The 27,194-nt window shown below is 34.1% G+C and overlaps 1 protein-coding gene across 1 annotated transcript; it reads right to left on the bottom strand.

Moving 5' to 3' along the window:
- Window positions 1-260: 260 nt before the first annotated feature.
- On the bottom strand, window positions 261-25,174 carry LOC128991870 (uncharacterized). The gene is made up of 10 exons (XM_054415113.1): window positions 24,850-25,174; window positions 20,619-20,723; window positions 17,184-17,324; window positions 16,594-16,714; window positions 11,732-15,540; window positions 10,116-10,170; window positions 8,320-8,436; window positions 6,958-7,110; window positions 1,802-1,915; window positions 261-1,264 (listed from the first exon to the last, which is right to left on the bottom strand). The coding sequence occupies exons 1-10, from the start codon at window positions 24,856-24,858 to the stop codon at window positions 1,089-1,091; spliced, it is 4,800 nt and encodes a 1,599-aa protein (XP_054271088.1). The 5' UTR covers window positions 24,859-25,174; the 3' UTR covers window positions 261-1,088.
- Window positions 25,175-27,194: the final 2,020 nt, after the last annotated feature.

Below are 27,194 nucleotides of genomic sequence, written 5' to 3'. Positions count from 1 at the left end.
GTATTCTACAAGACCTTTAATTTTATGTACATGTCAACCTATGCTTACTTATAAGGATCTCGCCTTACTCCTCGTGGACCGTCCCCATTGGCGGTGGTGAGTCAATGAACCCATGAAAAACAAGATATTTAGGTTTAACAAAGATGTGCAAAGTTTAAACATTCTAACTTTTACTATTTAGATAAAAAAAAACATTCAACTCACTCACCCTGTAGAATGGTTGTTCAGTGGTACTCAGTGGAAATAAATAAATCTTAAAATCTGTTTTTTGCAACACATTTTTATATCACAATAGTCTTAAGATGTATACTGAAGGAAAAAGTAAAAAAAATTGAATGTACAAAACTTTAAACACACATTTCTTACATAAATAACTAATAGTAAAACCATTGACTATAAACGTAAAACAAAACACAACAAAAAAATATGACAGACCTATTTTTTTACCATTTAACAACCCTTTTGATGAAATAGTCTGTCAACACAATTTAAGTAACTGGATTCATAAAATTTTTAGGTCTAAATTGTAAATGTAAAATGCAATTCTATCCTATTAGTTGATAATTAATAAATAAATATCCCTGTATTACATTACAACTCATTTTCTGATTTTAAAAATTATTATAATGGTTTAAAACACAAAATGATTAGTGCATCAACTCTAAGCTAATGTGCCCCTACTGTACAATGTATGTTAACAAAATAACTGTCATACATTGTTAATATAAAACTATTTACAACACTATGTAAAGTCTAAAAATATTTAAATGTTAAAAACAACAAGAAAAATCAGCTCAATGACAGACAATGGCACTGTAGAAAATAATAAACAGCAAATAATGATAATAATAATCACAATGATTAATTTATAAAAACAACCTAAAATATAGGACAATAAATGATTATCTTGAAATCACACACTTACACAACTTCACATACTTTACGTCGGTATGTAGTAAATCACAAAATCCATAAAAAAGGAATTTTTAAAAAGGTTTAGAAATACAAAATCTTTAATGATCCCTTCATGGAAGGAATATTATAACAATGATTGTTTTACTTAAGCTAATGAAAATAGGCGTTTCTTCTTAGATTTGTACATTCATTATAAACAGGGGTCCGGATTTAGGATCACAGATAAATTTTCTGGTGACAACAATCTTTGTAGGTCGTTTATCTGATATTCTACGAGATATTATTTCTAACGTTTCCTCAACTTTATTCAAACAACTTTCATGTTTTACAGCATTCTGTGCTGAACAACCTGTGAAACAAACAAAAATAATGTACAATGATGAATTAAATTAATTAATGTGTTAAATCCTCAATGATTTTTTTATGTCACAGACTTAACAAAAACATAATAAATAAGAAAGTTGTTGATAAATAATAATCCTTATATATAATACGTGAAGGCGATTTCAATGACACATTACTCCTCTGTTGATAATGGATGGATTATTTATACAAACAATGTGTCAAAATTAAGTATTTTTTGTGTATACGCCCCCTTTCACCAATTCCTGTAATACAAGTCCTCGGGCTTTGCCCCACAGACCATCAAAATCCCAATGTATTTCTTATGAAGAAAAGATTTTGCTTACTTAAACAGACGATTAATTACAGCTGTACATAGTAAACACATGATACACACGAGAGCGTTCATTTTCAGTTTGGAAAACTGGAGTGGAGTGAGCATTCGACTCACAGTGAGTTCGTTTTCAGTTTCGATAAATGGAGTGTAATGATTTATTAGGTATAACTTTTAGCTTATCCTGCGTGTAGAAAAAACGTGTCTTACCAAAAACCTTCTCTGCCGTCTCTCCAGCCAGGAGAGCAGTCAACGGGGTGTTGTCTAGAAGTCTCATCTCTACTGAAAAGTGAAACTCTGGACTTTCCAAGCTTGCATTACAACCTGAAAACCAAACCAAATACAGTAATTTAGTTTGTAAAGCCGCAAATCTAATGACTATCATACGAGTCATTGTTTTGTCCCATAATTACTGTTTGGATATGAAAACGCAAACCCTCTTAAACAAACTTCAATCTTAACTTAAAATTTAGACAGGAATAGGCCCTAATAGTTGCAGCGGGTGAACTATTCAACAAGAAAATTGGGTCAAAACAATAATTTAAAGCCTAGACACATAAATTTTAATTTGCTCACACTTTAAGAATTATGAACAAAATTAATGGTAAATAAGGTTAGGAGAGTGGAGAAGGTAGACGACGTATTCAAAACAACAACAGATAAGTCATTCAGCGAAAAAACATAGCGTTATGACAAAAAATAAACATGTAATACCTTTGAAAAACAAAAAGTCATAAAATGACATAATGTTAAAAGTTAGCGAGTGGAAAGATTATATACATTTAATCAAACTAAAATAAGCTGATTACACAACTGGGTGAGTCAAACCTATTGCACAATTAACTTAACACGTGGAGTTGAATCTAAATTTAGATTGTCAAAGTAAGTAAATCATTTTGAAGGTAGACTTTAAAGGCTCTTAATAATAGGACATTGAGACAGTTTGATTATCATTTATGTATCAAATAATCTCCATGTTTCCCCATCCTTATAACCAATATATGCTAGGGTTAGGCTTAGTCAGGATATTCTCTATGTCTCCCCATCCTTATATAGCTAAGTTAATGTGTGTCATTATAATTTTGACCTGTAATGTCAGAATATAACTAATACTAATACATCTATTATTGTTTCAAATCAATGGTGTTATTATTCCAATAAGCCTAGGCTTTGTAGCCAGCCTCACCACCTACCCATAAACTACCCTGAGAACAAAGAGTAAATAGCCAAATTAAATTTGAATTAAAAAGGACCAAGTAATTTTGATTTTAAAGCATAAAGTTATTTTATTAAAATAAATGATAAAAAATACAAAAAAGAAGGAACAGCGTATAGTAAAAATCTAATGAAAATGAATTTCAGGGTACTCTGGTGTTTATTATTTTACTTATTTAGTAAAAATCTAATTTAGATTGGTCTAAAAATTGTTATTAAAAGAAATAAATAATATTTTACCTCCCATTGACTTTGTACATACAGTAAATTGTATTGTTTTTACTTATCAACAATACAGCAAACATTACTATTAGTCCAGCATCTATAGGGGGTTGAGTATGCACTGAAAGTGTAACTCTTTTTGACTTTTGATTGTTGTTGGGGGCATCTTGGAGATGACAAAAACCGATGTTGTCGCCCTCCCAGCAGGTGCACAACTTGGGGGGGAGGGGGGGAAGGTGCTCTGAGACGCGTTCTAGAAAATCGCTTATATCTCGTGAACTAGACACGATAGAAACAAGCTCTAAACGGCATTGTATTACCAACTTCATCTGCTTTAAAAAAGTATCCAGGAAAAGTCCAGTATCTATGATATTAGTTGAGTTATTTAACAATTTATTTTAAAATTTGAATAAAAACCCCTAAAAAAAGTCAAATTATCCATTAAAACCCCTTTAAAACAACAAACAGTACAGTTTTTCATCGTGCATAATATGTTTAACACGCTAAAGTGACTTTATATGGTAATTATATCGAAATATTACAAGGTTATGCAAGGTTTCCGATGAAGCGACACGGTGACGTGGATGACGCCGCTGCGCGGCAGAAATCAACGTGTAGTACAGACTTGTAAAAATTGGGTATGTACCGAAAGTGTAACGCATTTTGACTTTTGATTGTTGTTGGGGGCAGCTTGGAGATGACAAAAACCTATGTTGTCGCCATTCCGGCAGGTGCACAACTTGGTGGGAGGGGGGGGGAAGTAGCGTTGAAGCGCGTTCTAGAACATCGCTCATATCTCGTGAACTAGACACGATAGAAACCTGTTTAAAACGACATTGTATTACAAACCGCATCTGCTTTAAATATTTTACAATGAAAAATCCCATATCGATGATAATAATTGAGTTATTTAACATTTTATTTTAAATTACAAATTTAAAGTCAAAATACAGTTTATCTGCCCATATAATTCTCATAAAACAATGAATAGTACTGTGTTTGGAGTGCATTCTATGTTCAACACACGAATTACAAAAAATTAAGTTTACTGTACTTTCCTTAAAATAATATGTACGGAGTTCTCGATTTTGCGAGAAAATAATTATAAGCTGTTTTTAACATTAGGCTATTTTAAATATAAAATTCACACAAAAGTCTAGGTACAACTACAAAAGAAAATGCTTCAGTTTGAAATTTATACGGTTTTTATTAAAATAATGTTAAAATAGACTTGGAAATGCTGTACTTCATTTTAAAACTTAACTACCATATAATATACTTAAACGGTCTTAATGATGAGGATTTCTACAATTTTTTTAACATTTGCAGTAGGAGCTTTAGGATTAAGAAGAAAAGGAAGCACCTGCAATGTCACCTGCTATATAGAAATCACAACTAATCCACCTGCCTTCAAGGACATTAGTAAAATGCCTTGAACACCAGGCAGCTTCAAATTACACCTGTTACGGTGTAGTGCCCAACTATATTTTTGGGAAAAGTCCTTGACAGCAGAAATAGAGCCTTTAGATCTATTCCGGATTCCGGTACGGATTTTTCAAAGACAGCTCAGTAAAATTGCACCCTCTTCTTATGACCATGCCCCCGGCTCCTACAAATTTGCTACAGCCAAATCTGCAAGACTTGTTCTAGATCAACTTGTCGCTGCTTTTCAAACAAGTCATCCTGCTGCTCCTACTGAAAATGTTTTAAAAATTGCAGAAATCCTTATCATTATATTAAGACCGTTACAAACAAGATGACCGAAATAGTATCCGTTGTTTTCTTATGTGTAGTTTATATGGTAGTTATTTATAGTAGACTTAGTGTTAGTTATATGGACTTTTGTTTGAATTTTATATTTAAAATAGCCTAATGTTAAAAACAGCTTATAATTATTTTCTCGCAAACTCGAGAACTCCGTACATATTATTTTAAGGAAAGTACAGTAAACTTAATTTTTTGTAATTCGTGTGTTGAACATAGAATGCACTCCAAACACAGTACTATTCATTGTTTTATGAGAATTATATGGGCAGATAAACTGTATTTTGACTTTAAATTTGTAATTTCAAATAAAATGTTAAATAACTCAATTATTATCATCGATATGGGATTTTTCATTGTAAAATATTTAAAGCAGATGCGGTTTGTAATACAATGTCGTTTTAAACAGGTTTCTATCGTGTCTAGTTCACGAGATATGAGCGATGTTCTAGAACGCGCTTCAACGCTACTTCCCCCCCCCTCCCACCAAGTTGTGCACCTGCCGGAATGGCGACAACATAGGTTTTTGTCATCTCCAAGCTGCCCCCAACAACAATCAAAAGTCAAAATGCGTTACACTTTCGGTACATACCCAATTTTTACAAGTCTGTACTAGACGTTGATTTCTGCCGCGCAGCGGCGTCATCCGCGTCACCGTGCCGCTTCATCGAAAACCTCGCATAACCTTGTAATATTTCGATATAATTACCATATAAAGTCACTTTAGCGTGTAAAACATATTATGCACGATGAAAAACTGTACTTTTTGTTGTTTTAAAGGGGTTTTAATGGATAATTTAACGTTTTTTAGGGGTTTTTATTCAAATTTTAAAATAAATTGTTAAATAACTCAACTAATATCATAGATACTGGACTTTTCCTGGATACTTTTTTAAAGCAGATGAAGTTGGTAATACAATGCCGTTTAGAGCTTGTTTCTATCGTGTCTAGTTCACGAGATATAAGCGATTTTCTAGAACGCGTCTCAGAGCACCTTCCCCCCTCCCCCCCAAGTTGTGCACCAGCTGGGAGGGCGACAACATCGGTTTTTGTCATCTCCAAGATGCCCCCAACAACAATCAAAAGTCAAAAAGAGTTACACTTTCAGTGCATACTCAACCCCCTATAGATGCTGGACTATATCTAGATAACAAAAAATATATACTGTACAAATAGTGAACAAAGTGTAGAAAAAATACATTTTCCTACAGTCACCCGACAAAGTTGGCTTCCTTGTACTGTTTATAGTACAGAAAGCTGCTAATTGCTGCATATTTATACTTTGCCGTACGGTTTACACTTTGTCGTACGGTTTATACTTTGCCGCACATCAGGATTCCAACGAAACAACACAAAACAGCGTGGTTCTATTATGCACGTAATCCGTGTACGCTTGGAAATAGATTGGCAACACTTAAAGATAATAATACTATGAGCAGCTGATTGACTATTATAACTACGATTTAACCTGTCATTTCGTGTTTATCGTTTCGGTATTTCTGAACTTTCTGGACTTTTCTTTTAAACGTTTTTAAAACATTCCTACGATCTTAATAAACAAGAAAATACCTTTAAAGCATTTTTTTTTAGGCGCGGAAACCACTTCAAATTACATAAACATACGGAACTATATTCTCAAAACGCGGAGCACATTTCTTGCTGAGGAAACATAGCGGAGTGATACAGACCGGGTTCTCTAGGGCACCATTGTGTTGCCAGCTGAACCTAAAAACGTGTTGTATAGTGTTTGAAAGACTAATTATTTATATGCTTTATAGTGACTGTAGGAAAAATATAAGTTAATGTGTAAAACAAGTGAAAAAGGCCTTTGCTGCACTCGAGATCATTCCGTAAACATTGCTCTTGCCGCGATTGCGGTAAAATCATGAACATCTCCTGCAGACATTTAGACCTTATCAGTGACTACCGCGATTAAGGAAACATCATAGTCGTCATTCCCGATCGCAAGATCTTTGGAGACGTGTTTTAAATGCATTTTAAGTGCTTTTATTGATGACATTCCAGTAATCTGGCATTTTCACTAATCCGACAGTATCACGGTCCTGTAACTGCCGGATTACTGAGAGTCTACTGTATATGTTTTCAATGAACACCTACAAGATTTTTTTTTACATGTAAAGTATAATTAATAAATCTATACTCACACTGTGAATCTGGGCAGACAACGTGACTGCCAACTACGATTGCAGACGAGAAAGAAGCGTCATCAGTGTTTCTGCCGTTGGCTGCATTGTAAACATCATACAACTTGTCACAAGTAGGACACCTCGCCTTAAAACAATTGTCTTTCCACGAATCTGTAAATAAAAGGTTCTTAATGAAGGCAACGGAGGTCTTGGGGTAAATATAAGAAGCATTTTGAATAGACTTTAGACTTTGGAATAGACTTTAGATTAATAAAATAAGTAAATGTTTTGTTATTTGTGATATTTTTTATTTGGGATATTCTGATTACATTAAACCCCTAATGTAGTTGCAATGACCCCAGCTTTAGTTCTCACAAATACATCGTCATGTTCAAAGAGTCAAATTAAGATTGTTGTAATGATTTTAATACTAATCTTATCTTACTTATATTATAAATGTGAAAGTTTGTTTGTTAGAAGTTTAATCACGCATTAACTATTGGTCGGATTGGGCTGAAATTTGGTATGGTAATAGCTTACATTCCCGATTAACATGTAGATATATTCATATCTCAAAAATCCTTTCGGGCTCCACCCCAGTGGCTCTGGAGTTTCCCATGTTAATCTTATGAGTAATTTAAAAGGAATTAAAGAATGTTGTCTGGTGTAAAATGAGCTGTGATATACAATGAGAACTTTACTTTTTTCTAATGTTTAAGCCCATGTCACACGGAGCTTGTTGCAGCAGCTTTAGTTGCTATAGTCGAATAGATTACAGAATAGGACTGCTCTTTGAAGAGGTAGGGGATTGCGACGTTGCCACTCCTTTCTTGGCTGGTGAGCTGACTTTCACCCCACCTAGAGCCTGGCACCCCCTGCCTCTAATCTTCACACTTGTAGGGTAGTTCAACACTACAAAGTAGTTTTTGTAGTAGTAGTAGTTTAAAAAAGGTAGTAGTAGTAGTAAATAAAAACTACTAGGTACCCACATACCAAATTCCATCAAAATCGGACATCAGTTGTACTCTGTAACTCTGTACACATTCACACTGTGACGGGCCTAAAATATCCAATATAGATTTAAAATGATTAAAAGAGTTTGGAACTACTTTTTGAATGTGTAGGCCTAAGTGCGCACTAGTAAGGGCACAGTAGTGGATCACAACACACACACATACAGAGATGTCACTTTGAAAACCACTTTTTTGGGTTTAGGGAGACCAAAAGCAGATATTTCCACTCAAAACCCAAACTTGAAAGTTTTGACCACAACAAGGTTAACAATCTACTAGGTCTATGTTATTTTAAAATACTTTTTTACCTTATAAAGAAAATGTTCTATGACATAATATATATATAAATACCATCAAAGTACAGTACCTGAAATCGATGGGCTGATCTTGGTAAAAATAACTGTCACGTTCAAACGGTTTAGTCTTAAAATATGGTTAGTAAGAGTGTTATACGACACTAATGGTACATTTCTGTCTATTGCATCTGGAACAAAACATGTATTTTATATTAAACTACAAAATTATGTTTGTTAAATAAAATATAAACCATGAGGAACCATACTTAAGTGTCTCGAGAAATAATATTCAATTACGTGAATAAATTACGAAAAATTGTGAGTAGATATTGAAATATTTAAAAAGTATCAAAAGCCATTAATTCCTAGGCAAGATTGACAAGCAATTTGCAAAAAAATTAGTTATACCAAAATATAACCTTTACACAACCTAATCAAATTAAATTTGCCACAACTGGTACAACCATCATGATTTGCTTTCTCCTTAGAATTCTAATATTGTTGATTTTGCTGTTTGTAACTTGAAACTTCAGTCTGGGTATAGTTTAGGCCTAAGTTTTAAGATTAAATCTCAATAACCAAACTTATACTTTCAACGTTATATGAAAGTATAAGATCAGCTGGCAGATACACCTGTTATGTATTGCAGCCTGGGAGTCAAGTCAAGAACTACTTTGTTGGCCAAGGTGGCAAGTTCAGTGTTGTAAAAAAGGCATCATGTCATCAACCAAAAGCCAGCACCATAGTTTGAGGGTTCAAAACCCTACATTCATACATTCATCTCCATTCATACTCGGCTTAAAATACCTACTTTGTATGGTCATATTTCAATAAAAAGTATAAAGTACACAGTCAGATGTGCACAACTCATGAGTTCACTCGTCTGTGGAAGAAATTGATGGGAGAGGCCTGACAAAATGAGTAGATTCTTTGGGTCCTTTCCAAAGACCCAAAGAAAGAGAGGTGAAAGAAAAAAACAATATCTATGAAGATAGGGAGAAAGAGGGTGAGGAATGTATACGTATCCAGTTATTGTTAAATCATAGTGTTGAATAGTGTTAAATCATATAATACAAGTTGTGTCTTTTGTTGATTTAAGTTGCTGTTATTCTTTACAGAATTTTATAAATATATATCTTTTATCAAATGTTAAAAATATAGTTCCTGTTTTATTATATGTTATAAAGTTTATTTCAGCTGTTATTATTCCTTGTTAGATATCTATTTGTTGTTGAATGTTTGTAATCTGAAAGTATATACTCATGTAAAAAAAAAAAAAAAGAGGAGCAGAGGGAGGAGGAGGGAAGGGGTTCTTTGGGGTTTATTTGGGTTCTTTGGGTAGTCACACCTTAAATAAACACCTTATCTTGCAGGTGTAGTGTGTTAGTTAAAAACTTGTTTTCAAATAATTTTGTATTGAGAAGAAAACATTGAGGAAAAATAATTGATCACACTTCAAAAATAAAGAATGCAGAGCAAAGCATAAAAGAGAATTGATAGAATTGTACTTGGACGTGGACATTGTGGCTGAGACAAGAAGCAGGAGGATAGGAAAGGCTGGATGTGTAAATAAAGAGAGAGAGGACGGCTCCTTAATCAAAACAATATTGTTTAATAGTTCCGTGACCAAAGCTGAGATGGTGGGAATAGATCAGAGAAGCTCTAACGAGTCTGGAAAGATGGGAAGAGGAGGAAGCCTGGTGAGTGTGTGTTGGCAAAGCAAAGTATCCCCTTAGGCACCAAAAGTCAAGGCAGTAAATTAGTGAAAAGCATGATGAAAATACACATTATTCACTGAATAATTTACGGAAATGGTTAACAAACTTAATGTTGAACAATGACAAATGAAAAAATCAACAATACTCACAGCTCAATTGTTGGCGTGACCTTGTCTCATCATTATAAATCTGGTTAAAATCCTCCTGAAAATAAAAAGTGTTTTTGGTTACGAGGCATGTTTTTTAAGTAAGTACCGTTTTTAAATTTCTCCGTTCCAGCACTGCGATTGGCATTTCGAACATTTGCGCTGTATATGTGAATCTATTGGCTAGCTCTAGCCGGAAATTCAACAAAAAATGGCCCTGTTTACATCCGGTTTCGAGCAATTCAAAATGGTGCCGCCAAATGAGACTGCCGCCGACTGTGAAGTGCGCGCTGTAATTAGATTTTTAAATGCTAAAGGTGTGATAGCCATTGAAATTTATCGACAGATCAGTGACGTGTATGGCGAGAACATTATGAGTGACGGAATGGTACGCAAGTGGGTAAGGGCATCTAAAGACGGCGCCACCAACGTTCATGATGAGCAACGCACTGGGTACTGGGGACATTGACGCCGCCCAGTGTGTTGCTCATCATGGACGTTGGTGGGGCCGTCTTTAGATGCCCTTACCCAATTGCGTACCATTCCGTCACTCATAATGCTCTCGCCATACACCTCACTAATCTGTCGATAAATTTCAATGGCTATCACACCTTTAGCACTTAAAAATCTAGTTACAGCGCGCACTTCACAGTCGGCGGCAGTCTCATTTGGCGGCACTATTTTGAATTGCTCGAAACCGGATGTAAACAGGGCTGATCTTTGTCGATTTCTGGCTAGGGCTAGCCAATAGATGCACATATAAAGCGCAAATGTTCAAAATGCCAACCGCAGTGCTGGAACGGAGAAATTTAAAAACGGTACTTACTTAAAAAACATGCCTCGTATTTCATTACAAACTTGATAAAATGCTATATTCTCTTTTGTGCATTACACATCAGACTCCAGATTATCCTTGATCTGAGTGGCTTACTGATTGTGGATGATTGAAATTCGAAATCATGGATAACACAAACCTAACCTATATTGCACAGGAAATAACACCAGGTTTTAAATGGAGTGTTCATGCAGCCTTATAGCTTTAATTCACACATATCTATTCATAATTTTAAAAATATTGTTTAGGCCTAGTAATCGCTAACTCATCTGTGGTTAGAAGTTAAAAACTGCAAATCTATAGTCTGCCCGTGAGATGATAGGCCTCCTCAAACTAAACATCTTCGACGTTGCTGTATAACAAACATTTAACCATTTAACATTTAACATTTAACATTTAAGCATAGAATCTGTTTAGCTGGTTCATCTACCCGTGGATAATCAGGAGTCTATTGTATTAGTAAATGGTGTAAATATTGATATTAAAACTACATATAAGATTGAAATATTTAGCACCTATGAAGCATTTGATTGCTAAAACAAATGCTAAATATTTTATTGAAAAAGAAAACAAAATTTGGTTAGGACTAAATAATGTGTTTGAAAGTAATTTGATATATTTACCTAATACAAGTCCCCAGAACACACCCACCTCAAAGTTTTGGGATACATTTTGGTTTAAATAGAAAGAAATTATCCATTTAAGCCTTATAAAGGGTGTGAATATTAAAATTAAGTTTGAGTAAAAAAATATGTATGGTAACTTATAAGTGACAAGTATTTACCTCTGTAAATCTGGATGCTTCATAAGGGGATTGGTGGTAGTACTTGGCTCCTATTGTCTCAATAAACTGTTTAGAGCTAAAAAAAGTGGTTTCGTCATTCAAACTTGCTATATTATTGTTCTTCTCATTTGATTTTATTGTTGCGTCATTACATGCATCTAGAAGGGAAGCGATTGAGCTGGTGTCACTAATAACCTCAATTCTTTCATTTGTTATATCATCCGCAACACCCACAACTTCTTCAACATTATCTTCCACTTTCTGAGACAAAGATTCATTTCCCTGTACATCTTTTGATGATTCTTCAATACCTGGTGGTTTTGATGAATTTACTGCAGTTGTCTTTTCTATACTTTTCTGCTGGCTTGCATTTTTATCACCATCTAAATCAATTCCTATGCTATTATTAGAACTTAAAATCTTTACAGATGAGTCGCCACTCGAGTCCTCTATATTTAAACATATGGGTTCATCAGAGGTTTTAACTCCATTTTCTTTCTGAACTGAAGGAGTTAATTTTGAGTCTATAGCTTCTTGTGTAGGTTTTCCTTTCTCTGGGGAGCTGCCTACAGCAGAACTAACAGAAGAACTTGATGGACTGTAAACAAGTGGTTCCATTTTACTCGAATCTTCTGACACAACAACTTTATCTCTTGCTGGATGGTTTTCTACTGAATCTACTGCTTTTCTTGTCTTGGGAGGACTCATTATTTCTGTAGTTTGAGTACTTGTTCTGAAGTTGTCACTTTTCAATTTTGCTCCTTCACAAAACTGTGTAAATGTCACTTCAGATCCTGAATTTTTAAGGTGGACATCTTCAGTTTCTGTAAACGGAATACCAAGGGCTGATTCTTCAGCCATGATTTCTTTAATTTCCCTCAATAAAGGTGGGGTCTCCCCAATCATTGTTTCATCAATTGAGCTCAACGTGTTTATGTTTACTCTATTAATTTCAGATTCATTTGTCTTATCTTGCTCGGTTCCTGAATTTTTAGGAGGGGTTGCTTTGTTGATGTTAATTTCAGCAGGCGAATTTCTTGTAGGAGATGCAATTTTAAAATCTGCAATAGTACCAGGTTCACGTAGTGTTAGGTTTTTAGGTTCTGTTTTACTTTCTTCAAAAGCTGGTTTTATTTTCAGTGGAGACTTTTTATTTGGTGGGTTACTTTCTTTGATTACAGGCAGTGGGGATTTTTTATTCGATTGTAAATTACTTTCTTCATCTATTTTTGGGCTATTTTTTTGTTGAACTTCAGAGGAATTTGTCAATGGGGATTCATCGGTTGTAATTTTTTCAATTGTAGCAGATGAAAGGCTTTCTTCCGAGTCTGCAATACTCTGCATCAATTCCTTCACATGTTGCTTGCTAAGTCTCTTGACATTTGCATGTTGTCCTTCCACGCAAAAGAAAAGCTCAAGGGGCCGTTTCCCTATTCTGGGATCATTCTTCAATTTGAAATTCAATCCCATTACGTTGTTGATTCGAAAGAATTGACCTACTTTTAAAGGAATATCCAAACGGAAGTAGTTAAATATTATGATGTCAATGTATGGTGATTTCTCTACTACTACAGGACAATCCAAAATTTCTCTTGTTACACTATCCCAAGATTGGCCTTGAGGTATTCTTAGAGAACCACATTTGCATACCGTACCATCTTGAACTCTAACTACCTGAATTCCTTCTTCAACCAAAACAAACTCTGAAACAATCTTACACTCGAGATCTATTTTGTTAGGTACATCAGCCTCTTCCAGTTCACATAGTGAGATATCAGAAATATCTGCAATCGCTCGGAAATCTTGTTGTTTTGTTAATTGCTTTAGATACGATTCATATATTCCAAATTTTCCATCATTGTTTTGTTTGTTTGAATTGCTCCAACTATTTTTTGCATTTCTGGTATTTTTACTTTTAACATATTCATTTGATTTAGAATCTCTTTTAACTTTATTACTGGTTACAACTGTTACATCACATTCAGCAGTCAATATATTTTTCCCAAATGATGTAGTGCCCTCCAGATCATTGGTGAGTTTAATTTTCTTACTACTTTCATCAACTGATCCCAGTTTAGTTTTCAGATCTGATTTATTACGCTTGTTTGTACATCCTTCATATTTAACAATAGTGTCTTTATTTTTGCTCAAATCTTTACTTTTAGGGTCAGTTTTCTTTTCTTTTGATGCTTTGTGAAGATTTACTTTTGGTAGATTTAAATCAGGACTAGAAGCTTTGTTTTCAATAGGAACAATGTTTGAATTTAATTTAATTTTCTTTTCTGGTGCAGAATTTGTGTGTACATCAGCCTTTTGACATTCACGATTTTTCAATCGTAATGACCCTCTGGAATTTCTACTTTCTGTGTCACTGAAACCTTCTGACAATGTCGAATCACTAGAATTAAGAAATCTACTTCTTAAAAGCGAGGGCTTGGATTTGGGTGATTGTTCTTGACTAATATCAGACACATCTTCACTCTCAAGTGCGATGATTTTCCTTGCAGTGGGACTAATGCCAGTATTTGGTATTTTCTTAGTTGTAGCTAAAATTGTACTATTAATATTTTCTCTTGACAGATTTGTCATCTCAATTTCATTATTTTCCGGATATTTCCGTTTTTCTCCTCTCTTCACACTTTGGGTTTTTTCATTCAGAGAAGCAGTTTTGGGAGAGCAATAATCTGATTTACTGCTAGGAGAATTGTCTGTTTCCATTGAACTAGATTTATCTAAAACAATATTTTGCTGGCTTCTCTTTTTTAGTGTTGTAATTTCTTCAGATATAGGCCTTTTTCCAGCTTTCTTTTTTCCTTCTTCTGTTGTATTACATGTTTCACCGGTATAAGATTTTTCATTCACACACCTTGGACTGAGAGAAGCTTTATTCTGATCAATATCTTCTCGTTTCTTGTCCCTCGTTGATTTTCTGGGAGTGTTAGTAAATGAGTCTTCTTGTGTAACCTGTGATCTCTTTTGACTCAAAGAATTTACACTTTCTTCTTTTTTACTTTGTTTTTTCTCGTTATAACTCTGTTCTTTACCACTGGACTCGGAGCTTGACACGTTGTCTTCTAATATACCAAGTGCTCGTGTCAATCTAGACACAGGCTCTTTTTTGGATGATGATGGTGATTTACTTTCACTAAAAAACTTGCTGGGTTTATCATGTTTAGATTTATCCAGCTTGGACAAACTTAATGATTTGTTCAGTTTTTTAGGGTTTTGCAATTTATTCAAATTGGAATTACTTCGAGTTCGTGTAAGTTTTGTAGTTGTTGAGGTAGCTACATCTTCAGAAGATGTCGTTGATTTGCTTTCTCTAAGTTTCATGGGTTCATTATTTTTGGATTTATTTAGCTTAGACAAACTTAATGATTTCTTAATTTTTTCAGAGTTTTTCAATCCATTCAAATTGGAATAACTTCGAGACTTAGTCAGTTTTGTAGTTATTGAGGTAGTTACATCTTCAGATGATGTCGATGATTTGCTTTCTCTAAGTTTCATGGGTTCATTTTTAGGATTGCTTATGCCTTTTTCTACTTTTCTGGTGGGTGAATGTCGAAGGGCTCTGTTTTGGGGGGATATTTTGTCAATTGATGTTTTATTACCTTTTGATATACTTGTATCTTTGTTTCTGGAAGTAGCAGGATTGCCAGCTTGTTCCAAAGCCTTTGAAGGCAACTGACCTTTTTCATCATAAACAGGACCACTTCTTCTTGTATTTGATTTTTCCACTTCAGTTGTTTTTTGTTTAAAATTTGTTCTTTTCCATTTTAAAATATCAAAAAATCTCTTCTTGGCCGAATCTGAAAAATGTTATTATGTTATTTATTTAGTTTCAAAAAGTTAACAGCATATGTCACTAGATGTATTAAAACTCAGTTGTTCAAAGAAATAAAACTAATGATTGGGTCACAAATTAAAGATGAGAATGGATTTCAAAACGCTGAGATATTCAAACTTCAACAGTCAACATATTATTACTGTTCTACTACAATCTTTTTAACGTGCAAGTAGACAAAATAACGTTACGGTACATCAGTATTTTTAACATTTGAAACTTAAGAGTTCTTCAGATTGTGAAATTTAGTGCAGAATAATACATTTTTTAGCAAAACACCAAGAAAGTGTTATAACTCTAAGGTAAGAAACTTAATTACTTGTTTGGGTTGAATTTTGCTATCAAGATTAGACAAATTGCTAATCTAATTTAGGCCTACTCAAAGATGGGCGTAGCCATTTTTATTCTCAGGATATTATTGAAACTTTTGGTGATTTCAAAGCCTACAAATGGTGAGTCGGTAGCACCACGGACTTCGGGCCTAAAGCAGCGATGTTGTGGATTCGGATCCTAACACCCTGCCACTACTTTATCAGTATAGTTCACCCTAGTACTGTACTGGCTCACCCATTCTTTGTTGGATACGACCCACGCCTAAGTGGACGTGAAAATGCAAGGTTAAGATCAACCTTCAAGAAAAATTTTAAAAATCTAAATTCCCAAAATAACCCCCCCCCCTCCTCCATTTACGCCAATTTCTAATACTACTGCCTTAAAAAAATATCACTTACATTAAGTCCTCAAGCTTACTCAGCAAATCACAAATTTTCAGCTTATATGGGAAACATTCTGACTAATAGGATAATTTCTAACAAATAGTCAACAAAATAAAATACACCTTTAAGGACTCATTAGTCACCAATCCAACTATATTTCAAGCAACAATCTTTATCAGAGTTTGTTTGATATTTTGAGCATAAAAAAACAAAAATATTAAATTTACATATCCTACAATTTTAAAAACAAACAGTTTTACCATCCTAAATAATTATATAAAGATAAGTTTTAAAATAGTTACCATTAACGGTAATTGATTTTTCTCCAGGATACCACTTATGGCTTTGATGACTGTCATCGAATAAGGTTATTTCTTCTTCATCTTTAGATTCTCCATATACGCAGCCTTCATTTTTTGTTACCTAGAAGACAATAAAACATTTGTAAGAAGAATTACATATATTATTTAAGAGGGACCACCAGTTGGTCGACAGATTACTATGCCATCTGGCATCTTAATTGTCTTTTTAAGTTAAATAGATGAATAAAAAAGTCAAAAAGCCTCTTTGTGGTTATTTTATTGTCGGTCCACTTGTAAAATTCAATTAATAAATACGAGACATGAGAGTCAATGATTATACAACTTTGATGGTCAGAGTGGCAGCGCATGCAGCCCTGGAGGCTGCTGCAGTTGTACCAACTGGCATAGCGCAATGAGATTGTGATGTGGTTGTCACAATCCAGGGAACTCAGAGGAATGTTCATTTTTTGATGACGCGTAATTGTTTGTAGAGTTCAATATTTGCTGCAGATATGTTCTACCTATAAATTACATAGAGAAAGAATGTAACACTTATACTTTACGGTTTTTAAGTCAGTTACAGTACTTACTTTAACATCTTTCAGTTGAATAATGTATCCTGTTTTAGCAATGTTCAAGAACTGGCTGAGAGTTTCTTTTTCCATTTTCAATTTGACGTTGAATCCGGGTTGAGTTACAGTTTGGTCTGATAAGCATAGTTCGATTCTAATCTGAAATAAGGAAAAAAACATGAATAATTAATTATTGCCTAAATTAGGGGTTTGAAAACAAGAGTTCAAGATACCAGCGTATAGAGTGTGTTAATTCAGTTTCAAGACGAGTATCAGGAATAGAAATGAGCTAAACATTTATGCATAGTGAACTAAAAATCTTCAAACTAGTTTCCTTTTGAGTCCACACACCACTGCTAGCGAGTTTTCCACAGTGGGAGGGCTTCCTGGAACTCATCTATTGGAATGCTGTTCAGATTCTTCGTCAAAGCCGTTTGAACTGCTGCAATTGTGCCTACTCTTTCAATTCCTTCTTCAAACGAGAGAACAAAAAGAAGTCGTTGGAGGTCCGTGCTGTAGGGTTTCCACGTTGTTTTGGGCCAAAATCTGGGCGACTGAGCAGTGTGCAACAGCCAAGTGCCACTGCTTCTAACCGTCCATGAGTACTTTCTTTACAAGTTTGACATTGACTTCTTCATTATCAAATCTTCAGACCATTTGAAACATGTACTCAAGTTGCTACGCACCATAAAGCTTTCTATAGATTTATTTATTAACGTAGGCCTACAAAATTCCTTTGGCTATTAATTTAGTCCACATTGAACTTAAAGTCATTTCTTAATAAAGATCATTCTTAACTTGTGTTTTATTTGTGTCTAATGACGTAAGTCTTTATCTTAATCTTATAATATATGAATTACTTTAAGAATAAATAGGTTTGGTAAGTTACAATATGAAATTTATTAGCGAATTACAAATATAAGATGTTGGTTGAATTCCATAGGGTCTAACAATGGTAAATTTACAAAATGGTGGGGCTTCCAAAGTGGATAAAAAGAGTCTAGGCTAGGCTATAATAGTTATATTGGGTTGGTTTCTTCTGAAGTGATTGATATTTAAATATATGAGCTCTTGATTTCAGGGAGGGGTGATCGTGCCGGTTCGAATGATATATTAGGCTTTAACTTTAAAATGCAGATAATTTTATTATTGTTCTGAAATAGGCTAGGTTTATGATGCTATATTGTAATATGCCAATGTCCAAAGAAAGATGCCAAAATGATTTCACTGAATTTAATAGAATAAAATAAGATTTGAAGATTAAATTTGGAATAAAGGTTCAATTTGAAATAAACAGATCTTCATGAATTTCAGTTATAATTGGGCCTATTGGGCTATGTTGATTCAAAATGTCCAATGAAGATTTGTCCTTAGTTATTTAAACAAGATGGATGAAGGTTACCAAATTTTGAGTCTCTGTCATCACCTTTGTACCATATGTAATAAATAAAATAAGGGTTGGTTAAAATTTGGTACTTTTCAAGGCACTTGTCCCTAATACTTTTGATTTAAAAACAATTTAAAATTTAGATTACACTTTGGGATGAATTTAATTTAAGTCAAGCACAATGTCCTATAAAGTGATGTTAACACTGTGAAGAGTTGGCAGGATCTGGGGCGAGGCAATGGTTGAAGCTCTGTAAGTCCATGTCCATTGTTGAAATAATGTACAGCTGGTTAATTCACATAAATGACACTTGCCACAGCAATTTTGATTTTCTTTGGATAATTTTGAAAAGTAATACTATATTTAAGATGTTATTATTATATTGCAATTTTCTTACAATTATATATTATTCTAAGTAAATTTGATTATTGTTGGTTTTTGATAAGTATAGGATGGATATGGTGAGAATTGGCATAAATATTATATTGTAACATAAAATAGGATGATATTTCTGTGGGCTGATGGAATATTATATAACATTGAAAAAAATTGGAGAAAATAATACATTAACAAGAAGAAGCATATTAAATAACTGATAACATATTATTAGGGGCATTAACAAACATTATGGGAGAAAACACACAAAATAATAGAGGAATTAATATTAATGATGAATGAATGACATGTAATATTACAAAGCTCAAATTCATTATATCCAAGATGAGTCTAATGTTCAAGAATTGGTCGGTGTTTAAAACTTCTGCACTTTTGCCAGATTTGAGTTTTTGGGACGTTGCAGGCCTTCCAGCACGATTATCATCTTCACGAACCCCCCCCCCCCCCCCTTTAAACTGCTTCTGCCACAAGAAAACCTTTTTTGTATGCCTGTTGAAGCAACTGAATCGTTATTCCTCGACAAGGAGTTTGGTGAAAAATGCTGCTCACTTGAAAACACTGAATTTTTGTTCTCACAATGTGTCAACGTCATCACAAAACTCACTTTAACTTTGCGTGTGATGCTTTCACTCCAGCATCTCGTTGACAACCGGAGAGGATTTGGTCGCTGTGACCTGTGACCCCCTCCACTCATCCAGTGCCACATGGCCGGTTTGGTAGCACTCTTTTACACAGGAAATAATCAGTCTTCAAACTTAAATAACACACCCAGTATCTCAGAGTATTTTTGGATTCATATAAGTATTTTCAAGACTGTACTATTTGATGATTTAAACTTTAAAAAGAGGTCCTTGATTGTTTCGTTGTAACCTGAAACCAATCCTCCGTGCCACCGGTTCATAGGAAAAGTACTTTTATTAAGAAAAAATTCAAAATATCCGAGCTGGTATTTCGCAGGACACAAGCCTATTGGCGGGATGGTCTAAGTGTGATAGCTACGCCCCATGGCATCAGGCGAATCACGGGTGTGATGTTGAGTTGAAAATACAACATTTTTTGTTTAGAGTGATAGAGCAAACTCAATGACTCTACTTCAGAGATTACTGAACTAACCTATAAAGCAACAACTTGACTCGTCTACAAAATGACTTAAATCCAGAAATTAACTACAAAACTGAATGTCAGCAGAAAATAGCTGCAGATGACTGAAATACCAATATCATTTCCAATGAACAGGTAAATTACTAGGCATAACCATCCATGCCAAACTCTCTTGGACAGAACATGTGAACAGCCTGAGCAACACGCTAGTATCTGGAATTAATGAAACGTGTAGGTTTAAATGGATAGGAGGACAGAAAGCAACTAAGACTGCATACCATGATTTAGTAGAGTCCCACATAAGATTTGGATCGGTGGTTTAAGGTGGAACCGCTTAAAAGAACCTTCTTAAAGGATTCTGCGGCTCCAGAAAATGAGCTATTAGAATGCTAGCTGACCTCAGTTCTACAAGGAAGCTTATAAATAACTGGAAATCATGAAAAAATTCTATTTAAAACAGTTTTTTGGTATTACATCGATATAATGTAGAAAATATGTAAGCAGAACACCCCAAGCATAGTAAAAAAATAAATAAATAAAATTATGAATATCTCTTTAAAACAACTTACCAACTTGCCACGGTAAATCACTGGAATAATTTCTTCAATAACTGCAATAACACTGACGAACTGCAGCTTGTGGTCTATTTCCGACAGGGTAATATACTTGTCTTCCTGCAAAATAAGACAAAATAAGTGAAATAGTAGGTAAAGGCTTATATTATTGTAGGGACTGGCTCAGGTAGGACTACAATTTTGTCTGTATAAGCTAATAGGCTACTGTAACAATTTTTATGCAAACTGTGGTTAAAAGTTAGTTATTTTAATTCAAGTTTTTAATTTTTGTTTCATTCATTTTACAGTTTGGTAAAATGTAACTTAGTTAAACCAATTTGATGTTAAATATGTGTGCAGTGTTTTAAAAGAAACTTTTTGAGGATTTGACAAATACCCTGCTTATCAGTCCCGGCCTGGTATCTGTCTGAGTCTGGACAGTGTGGTGGTGAACAGTGGAGTTGAAGTCTAGTGTAGACGATCGTACAAGGCGCATGGTGTGTTGGGAGTGTTTGATTGTTGGCTTGGTCATATTAAAGTTACTTGGGGATTGATATGTAATTGTAATGTAAAGTGTCAAAACATTGTCTTCACTTCAGTCCATGTTCATTATCAGACCGTGACAGGTGTTAATTCATTTATTTTCGCCCAAGTGTTTCTTAGTTGTCTTGACGTTATTATATTTTAGTGATAGTTAAATATTTTTAATACATAAGTTATTAAGGTTAACAGTTTTAATTAAGTACAGTAGATTAATAACATTTGTTTGCAATGGCGGGCGAGTGTGATATCAAGTGGCCAAACTTAAGTGACCAACAAGTTGAAAAAAATGAAAAGAATGGACTCGCGTTAAAATGTTTATTGTGTTTACCCAAAACAAAAATAATTAAAGCATCAGTCACAAGTGCTTCGAATTTGAGATCGCATGTTAAGGTAATGGAGAAAAAGTATGATGGTCTCATTTTTAACTTGAAGTGGAATATATATATTTTTAATTAATATAATTTTAATTTTTTAGTACAGTTATAGTGTATTTCTCAATGTGTTTCCCGTGCTCTTTTTAACACTATCTCACCACAAATAGGTCACTTTTAAAACTAGTAGTAAACTATACTTCTATCACACTGGGAAAACTAGCCTACTTCATCAGACATAAAAAAATTATCTGATATTTCGTAATCCATTAATTGTTTCTAAGTTAAACACAAAACGGCTGTACAATTAATTTTGGTGTAACATTCAGCTAATTGAACATCAACAAACTGTGTTTTGACCTAACCGGGAACTTCAGTTGTAACTTATGTTTGTGTATCGAAAGTAATGTATGTCAGGAAAGGTGAAATGATCACTAGGCCTATTTGTTTTTGAACTATTGAAAACAGAGTGATGACAAGTTTTTTTATCACCATTGTTGGGGAAATATGTGCACTCGAGTTTGAGCCTAAATATCTCCGAGATGAATTATCCAATTTTGTTGAAACAAAAATTAAATATAAGCTGGTTTAAATACATTTTACGTGTAGTATTAGTGCAGTTTCTTAAAAAACCGGTACTTTTTAGGATCTTTCAACTATATAAATTTTCGGGTAGGCCTAAACGAAATATTTTTAATTGACACCACGTAAAATGTATTTAAACCAGAGAGGGCCAAGGTGGAATCCGAGTTTGCATGTTATCTCCATGACATTGTTGAATGTCAGAATTCTGCAAGAACCTCTTCATAAAATTCAACACAGCGGTTCCATCATCAGCGCACTGCGAATGCCTGTTCAGTGCGGCAAGCCTAGTCATCACTAACAGACGAGGAAGAATCAGCGACACCAATTTTGAAAACAACTTCTTTTAAAGTTTAATAGGAATTTAAAGTAAATTTTGTTATAGTAATTAATGTAAAAGTGACGATGTTTAATTAATTTTAATTTAAACACACTTAGTAACCAAAATGTGTCATTATTTCATTACATATGAAATCCTTTAAAACAACTGTCCAACCATCAGCTAACTTCTACGAATGTCGAAAACTAACTTTATTTTCTATCAGTTAGTTTTTCAACTAACTAATAACTTATATCAGTTACTTTTTAAACTAAATAGGCCTAACTAGTAACTTCTATCAGTTACTTTTTATGTGACTAACTTCTAACTTCTAACTAGGGCCTAGTTAGAAATTTTGACTAACTTTCCCAACTATGCTAAGAAGACCAAATTTTCTGCTAATAATATGCTTTACCTACTCCACTTTTATAAATTTTGGGCAATATATGAATTATTTATACCTAATATGGTTTTTAAAGGTAGCGATTTACAGTTAATAACAAGTTAAAATCAGCAAATATATCACGAAAATCGTAACAATCCGAAATTAGGAAGTCCCGCTGCCTAATTCTGAACATGCGTCCGGAACTAAAGCTTAGTGTACATTTCGCCATCCTAATTCCGGACGGCTTGAAAGTTAATCTTAAAATTAAAATGACAGAAAAATATTTAAAGATTCATATTAACAACTGTACCGGTACTTTATCACAAATTGACAGGTATAGTTTTTAAAGCCTAAGATACTTAACCGCTTTCTTAAGGAAACAGACAAGAGATATCAGAAATTTGCAAAAACTGTATACAGCATGACCAATCACGGCTCACTGGATCTAGTGGCCAATGACCATCTACAAACCCATTATTGTCTGCAGACAGATTAAAAAAGCCAACGAATGCAAATAATCTTAAGTTTGTTTTGATCAGATAAAGCATAGGCTATGCTTATTATTTGAGACGAAACCCGGCGTGTTCGGTATTTGGTATGTTTACCTTATCGTGAATTCAAAAAATGTAATTTTCTCTTAGGGGACTTCTTGTTGTTTTCCGTCAAACTACTAAGTTAGGTGATCCTTTTTTAAAACGTATTTTTCGGCACAGTTTGACCGTCTAACATATTATTATGACTTTTGGTTCTTGAGATATTAGCTATTTTGTGCGTTCGGAGGGGCGACCCCCTCCGAACTTCATCCCCACCCCACCATGTTACATTAACCACCTAGTAAGGCTGCACTTTACCTTACAATTTGAACACACTCATTTGAATGAAAATATCGAACGATATATCGAATAAAACAATTGAATAATCGATATTTTCATTCCGACTGAGTGTAGGACAAATTGCAGCCCCTAGGAATTTATTTATTTATTCATACCAACGGTCAAACCAATACATTTACATGACAAAAAATTATTAAGTCTTAAGTTAAAAAGAGACATTTTTAGAAACAATTTCAGCCAACTTGAAGTAATATTCAATAAATAGATGAACAATATGACAACAAAAAGATCCTAACAAAAGACATAACAAGATATAAGATATAGGTAACGATATAACAAGCAATAACAGTAGGAAATAAATGTAACAAAATATAATAAATGTGGCAACACCGAATACCTTCATACTACTAGGTACTAAAGCGGGGTTTACACTAGCATGTAGCACTTGCGCAAGTTTTACTTGCATGGTCATGCAAGCTGTACTTGCATGCAAATTAAGGTTTACACTACAACCTACCTTTGCAAGTGGAACTTGCCTCAATTCCAGTCAGGGCAGTTCTACATGTGATGCGGAATGTAGGATTTTATAGAGGACGTTCGGGCTGTAGTGAGAGCGATGCAATAATTGTGTTACATGAGCTTTTTGAAGAAGCAAACGAATTACTTTTTAAAATAAAGAGAAGAAAACAAATGTAATGTTAGGAAAGAAAATGGGTAAGTTATCAAGAAGGTTATCAGCCATGGCAACTCAATAACCACTACAACTATGACAAATACGCAAATTAACCTTAAACTCAAATGTACAGACACACCAGCACACGACTAAAAACTCTCTTCACTTGCTTACAAGTAGGAGTGGTCTGCAAGTCACGTGTTTACACGTAAGTAGGCAAGTGGAGCCGGCGTGCAAGTGGAACTTACGCGAAAGTTGTGAAAAGTTGAACTTGCGCAAGTAAAAAATGCATGCAAGTCAGCCTTGCAAGTTTAACTTTCGTGCATATTAGTGTTTACATTTGCAAGTTGTTAGGCTAGGCAAGTAGGATGCAAGTAAAACTTGCACAAGCGCTACATGTTAGTTGAAACCCCGCTTGACCCAAAGCAACCTTTACAGATACGGAAGTCTACCCCTTTGATGCCACTATGCAAACTCTGACAAAAACAAAGCCAAGTGTAAGTTAATCAATATAAAATGGGTCTTACATTAACGACTTACCTTCCCCATGTTTCTATTTGGGCGTAGGTCTGACTTTTCTTTGAAAAAACCCTAATGCCGAGATGAATTATTCTATGCTAGTAATATCTTGTCGTAAAGTAAGCCTACGGAACCCAGCCTAGTTGGCATTTTTATAATTGCATTCTTAGTCCAAAACTAAATCCGTTCTCGCGTTCTAGACTTTCACCAAGAGTAACAGTAGGCCTAATGCCTAATCAAACTAAACTACTAAGCAGTAAGCACTAACACTAACATCAAACTTGAAACCATGGCCTATGCCTACAGAAAAGAACAAAAGAGTCAAAGAGTGGTACATTTTTGCCAATCGAGCCCGAGCGGTGTTTTCATTTCACAAACTCACGAATCACGATCACTCAGCCGATCAGGCGATCGGAATGATCCAATGATCGAATATCGAATCAGCATTCTCTTCTATTCCATTCCATTCTCGATTCTATAGTACCGTAATGAACCGAACTGATTGGACGTAGTTGACTGGTCCAGAAAGACTGAAATAAGAATGACAAACTGGTCTAGATTGAAATTTTATTACAGTATGGATGAAAATAATGCAAAATAGTTGGTACGATGTCATAGCTTATAATGTCATAGCTTATAATTGCAAATTTGTTGCATAGCTTATAATCTTGAAAATGTGGCATAGCTTATAATGGAAAATTTAAATTGTTCCATAGCTTATAATCGTAGAAATGAGGCATTGCTTATAACGGTTTTCTTAAAATGTGTCATAACTTATAATGGCATAGCTCAAATGTGCTGCAGCTTATAAAATCTCGTTTGTTCTATAGCTTATAATTTTAAAAACGTGGCATAGCTTATAACGCGCGGGAATTACGTCATAGCGGATGGGACAGCTGATCGATCCTGAGTAGACAAAAAAATTATCGTGCAATGGTCCTCAAATTATCGTATCGACTAGCAGCCGCTACTCGGCAATAAGAAGTCGCGTTAAGTGCAGCCAACGTAGCAAAACCAAAAGTATTTCAAGTTTTGACGACATAATATGTAATAGATGTATATATTAAATGGTTTTTGTTGAATAATAGAATAATTTGTTGTATCTCCTGTTTTACTTTAATTATGTAAGCTGAAATATATTATCATAAGTTTGATATTGCTCGTGTTGCTTATTTATGCTATGCATGATAACTATTGTGTAGGTAATATTTATTTTGTAATATTGTGTAATACCGGTGTAAAAATACTTTTTCATAGATAAAACCGTAGACTATGCAACATAAGTAGACTTCTCTTCCCATTGTTGATTTTGAAGCTTGTTTTTCGTGTCTATTTCATGTACGTCGACACTGATCGCTAGTGTAAACGAAATCTTGTTTCTATTATATTAGGGTAATTTTATGATTTGTGCTTTACTGTTTGGTTATATAACTAGGAGACCAGTAATTTTTATGATTAGATAGTTTTATTTGGTTAAATTAGGTTTTAAATAACTGAAATAACAATATTAAGAAACATATTGTAAAAAAAAAACACAACCTCTACAGTTGGCATAGAATAGCAATAAAATTGGCTTCAGCTTTTCAACAAGAATGACAAATCTTCTAAGGGACTTAATGTTTGATCTATGATCAAAACATGTTTAGTAGATTTGTCATACTTATGGAGCAGCTTAAGCCCAAATTTTAGTTTTATTTCTGTACGGTGCAATGTAGATTATAGAGGTCATGTTTTGTTTACAATTTGTTTCTTATTATTTCACTGTTTACGCCTTCATTTAGCCAAATAAAACGATCTTGTCATGTAGCGGTCAGTGTCACAGGACAAGAACTACAAATCAGTGCAACCCCCATTTCTGTGAACATTATGTTTCAAAAGTTAATGCAACTTTTCTGTTAAAAAGTAACCCAAGCATGATTTTTTATTGCAAGAAAAATTAAAACATTTTTCCCAAAGATCGGAAACATACGTTTGACAATAGTTTTGTCCATTGATGTAATTTCTGTAATATCAAAAATGATATATATCCAAGTATTTATAAACAGTACTAAAATTCTAAAATCCATACTGAACTCGACTACGTCATTAGCAAAACTTGACACAAGAAGGCACTTAGTTACCAAAATAGTCATAATGTAGTAATGTAATAAGTTCATTTAAGATTTTATTTGTATTGATTAAATGATTCAGTACTAAGTAAAAGTGTAAAGAAAAAAACGGATTTCTAACAAGATATTTAATATATAAATATTCAAATATATTTTTTCTCGTAAATACTCTCAAATACCTCTCGACTGACTGGTTCTTTACAAATTGGTTGCCCTTGGGTTGGAAGAACTAAGTGAACAAAAATATTACAACAGAGT

Source organism: Macrosteles quadrilineatus, unplaced genomic scaffold (assembly GCF_028750875.1).
Source record: "Macrosteles quadrilineatus isolate MER2022 unplaced genomic scaffold, UCM_ALF_1.0 Scaffold_4__1_contigs__length_99947679, whole genome shotgun sequence".
NCBI lineage: Eukaryota > Metazoa > Arthropoda > Insecta > Hemiptera > Cicadellidae > Macrosteles > Macrosteles quadrilineatus.
This window is presented reverse-complemented; position numbering and strand designations above follow the sequence as displayed.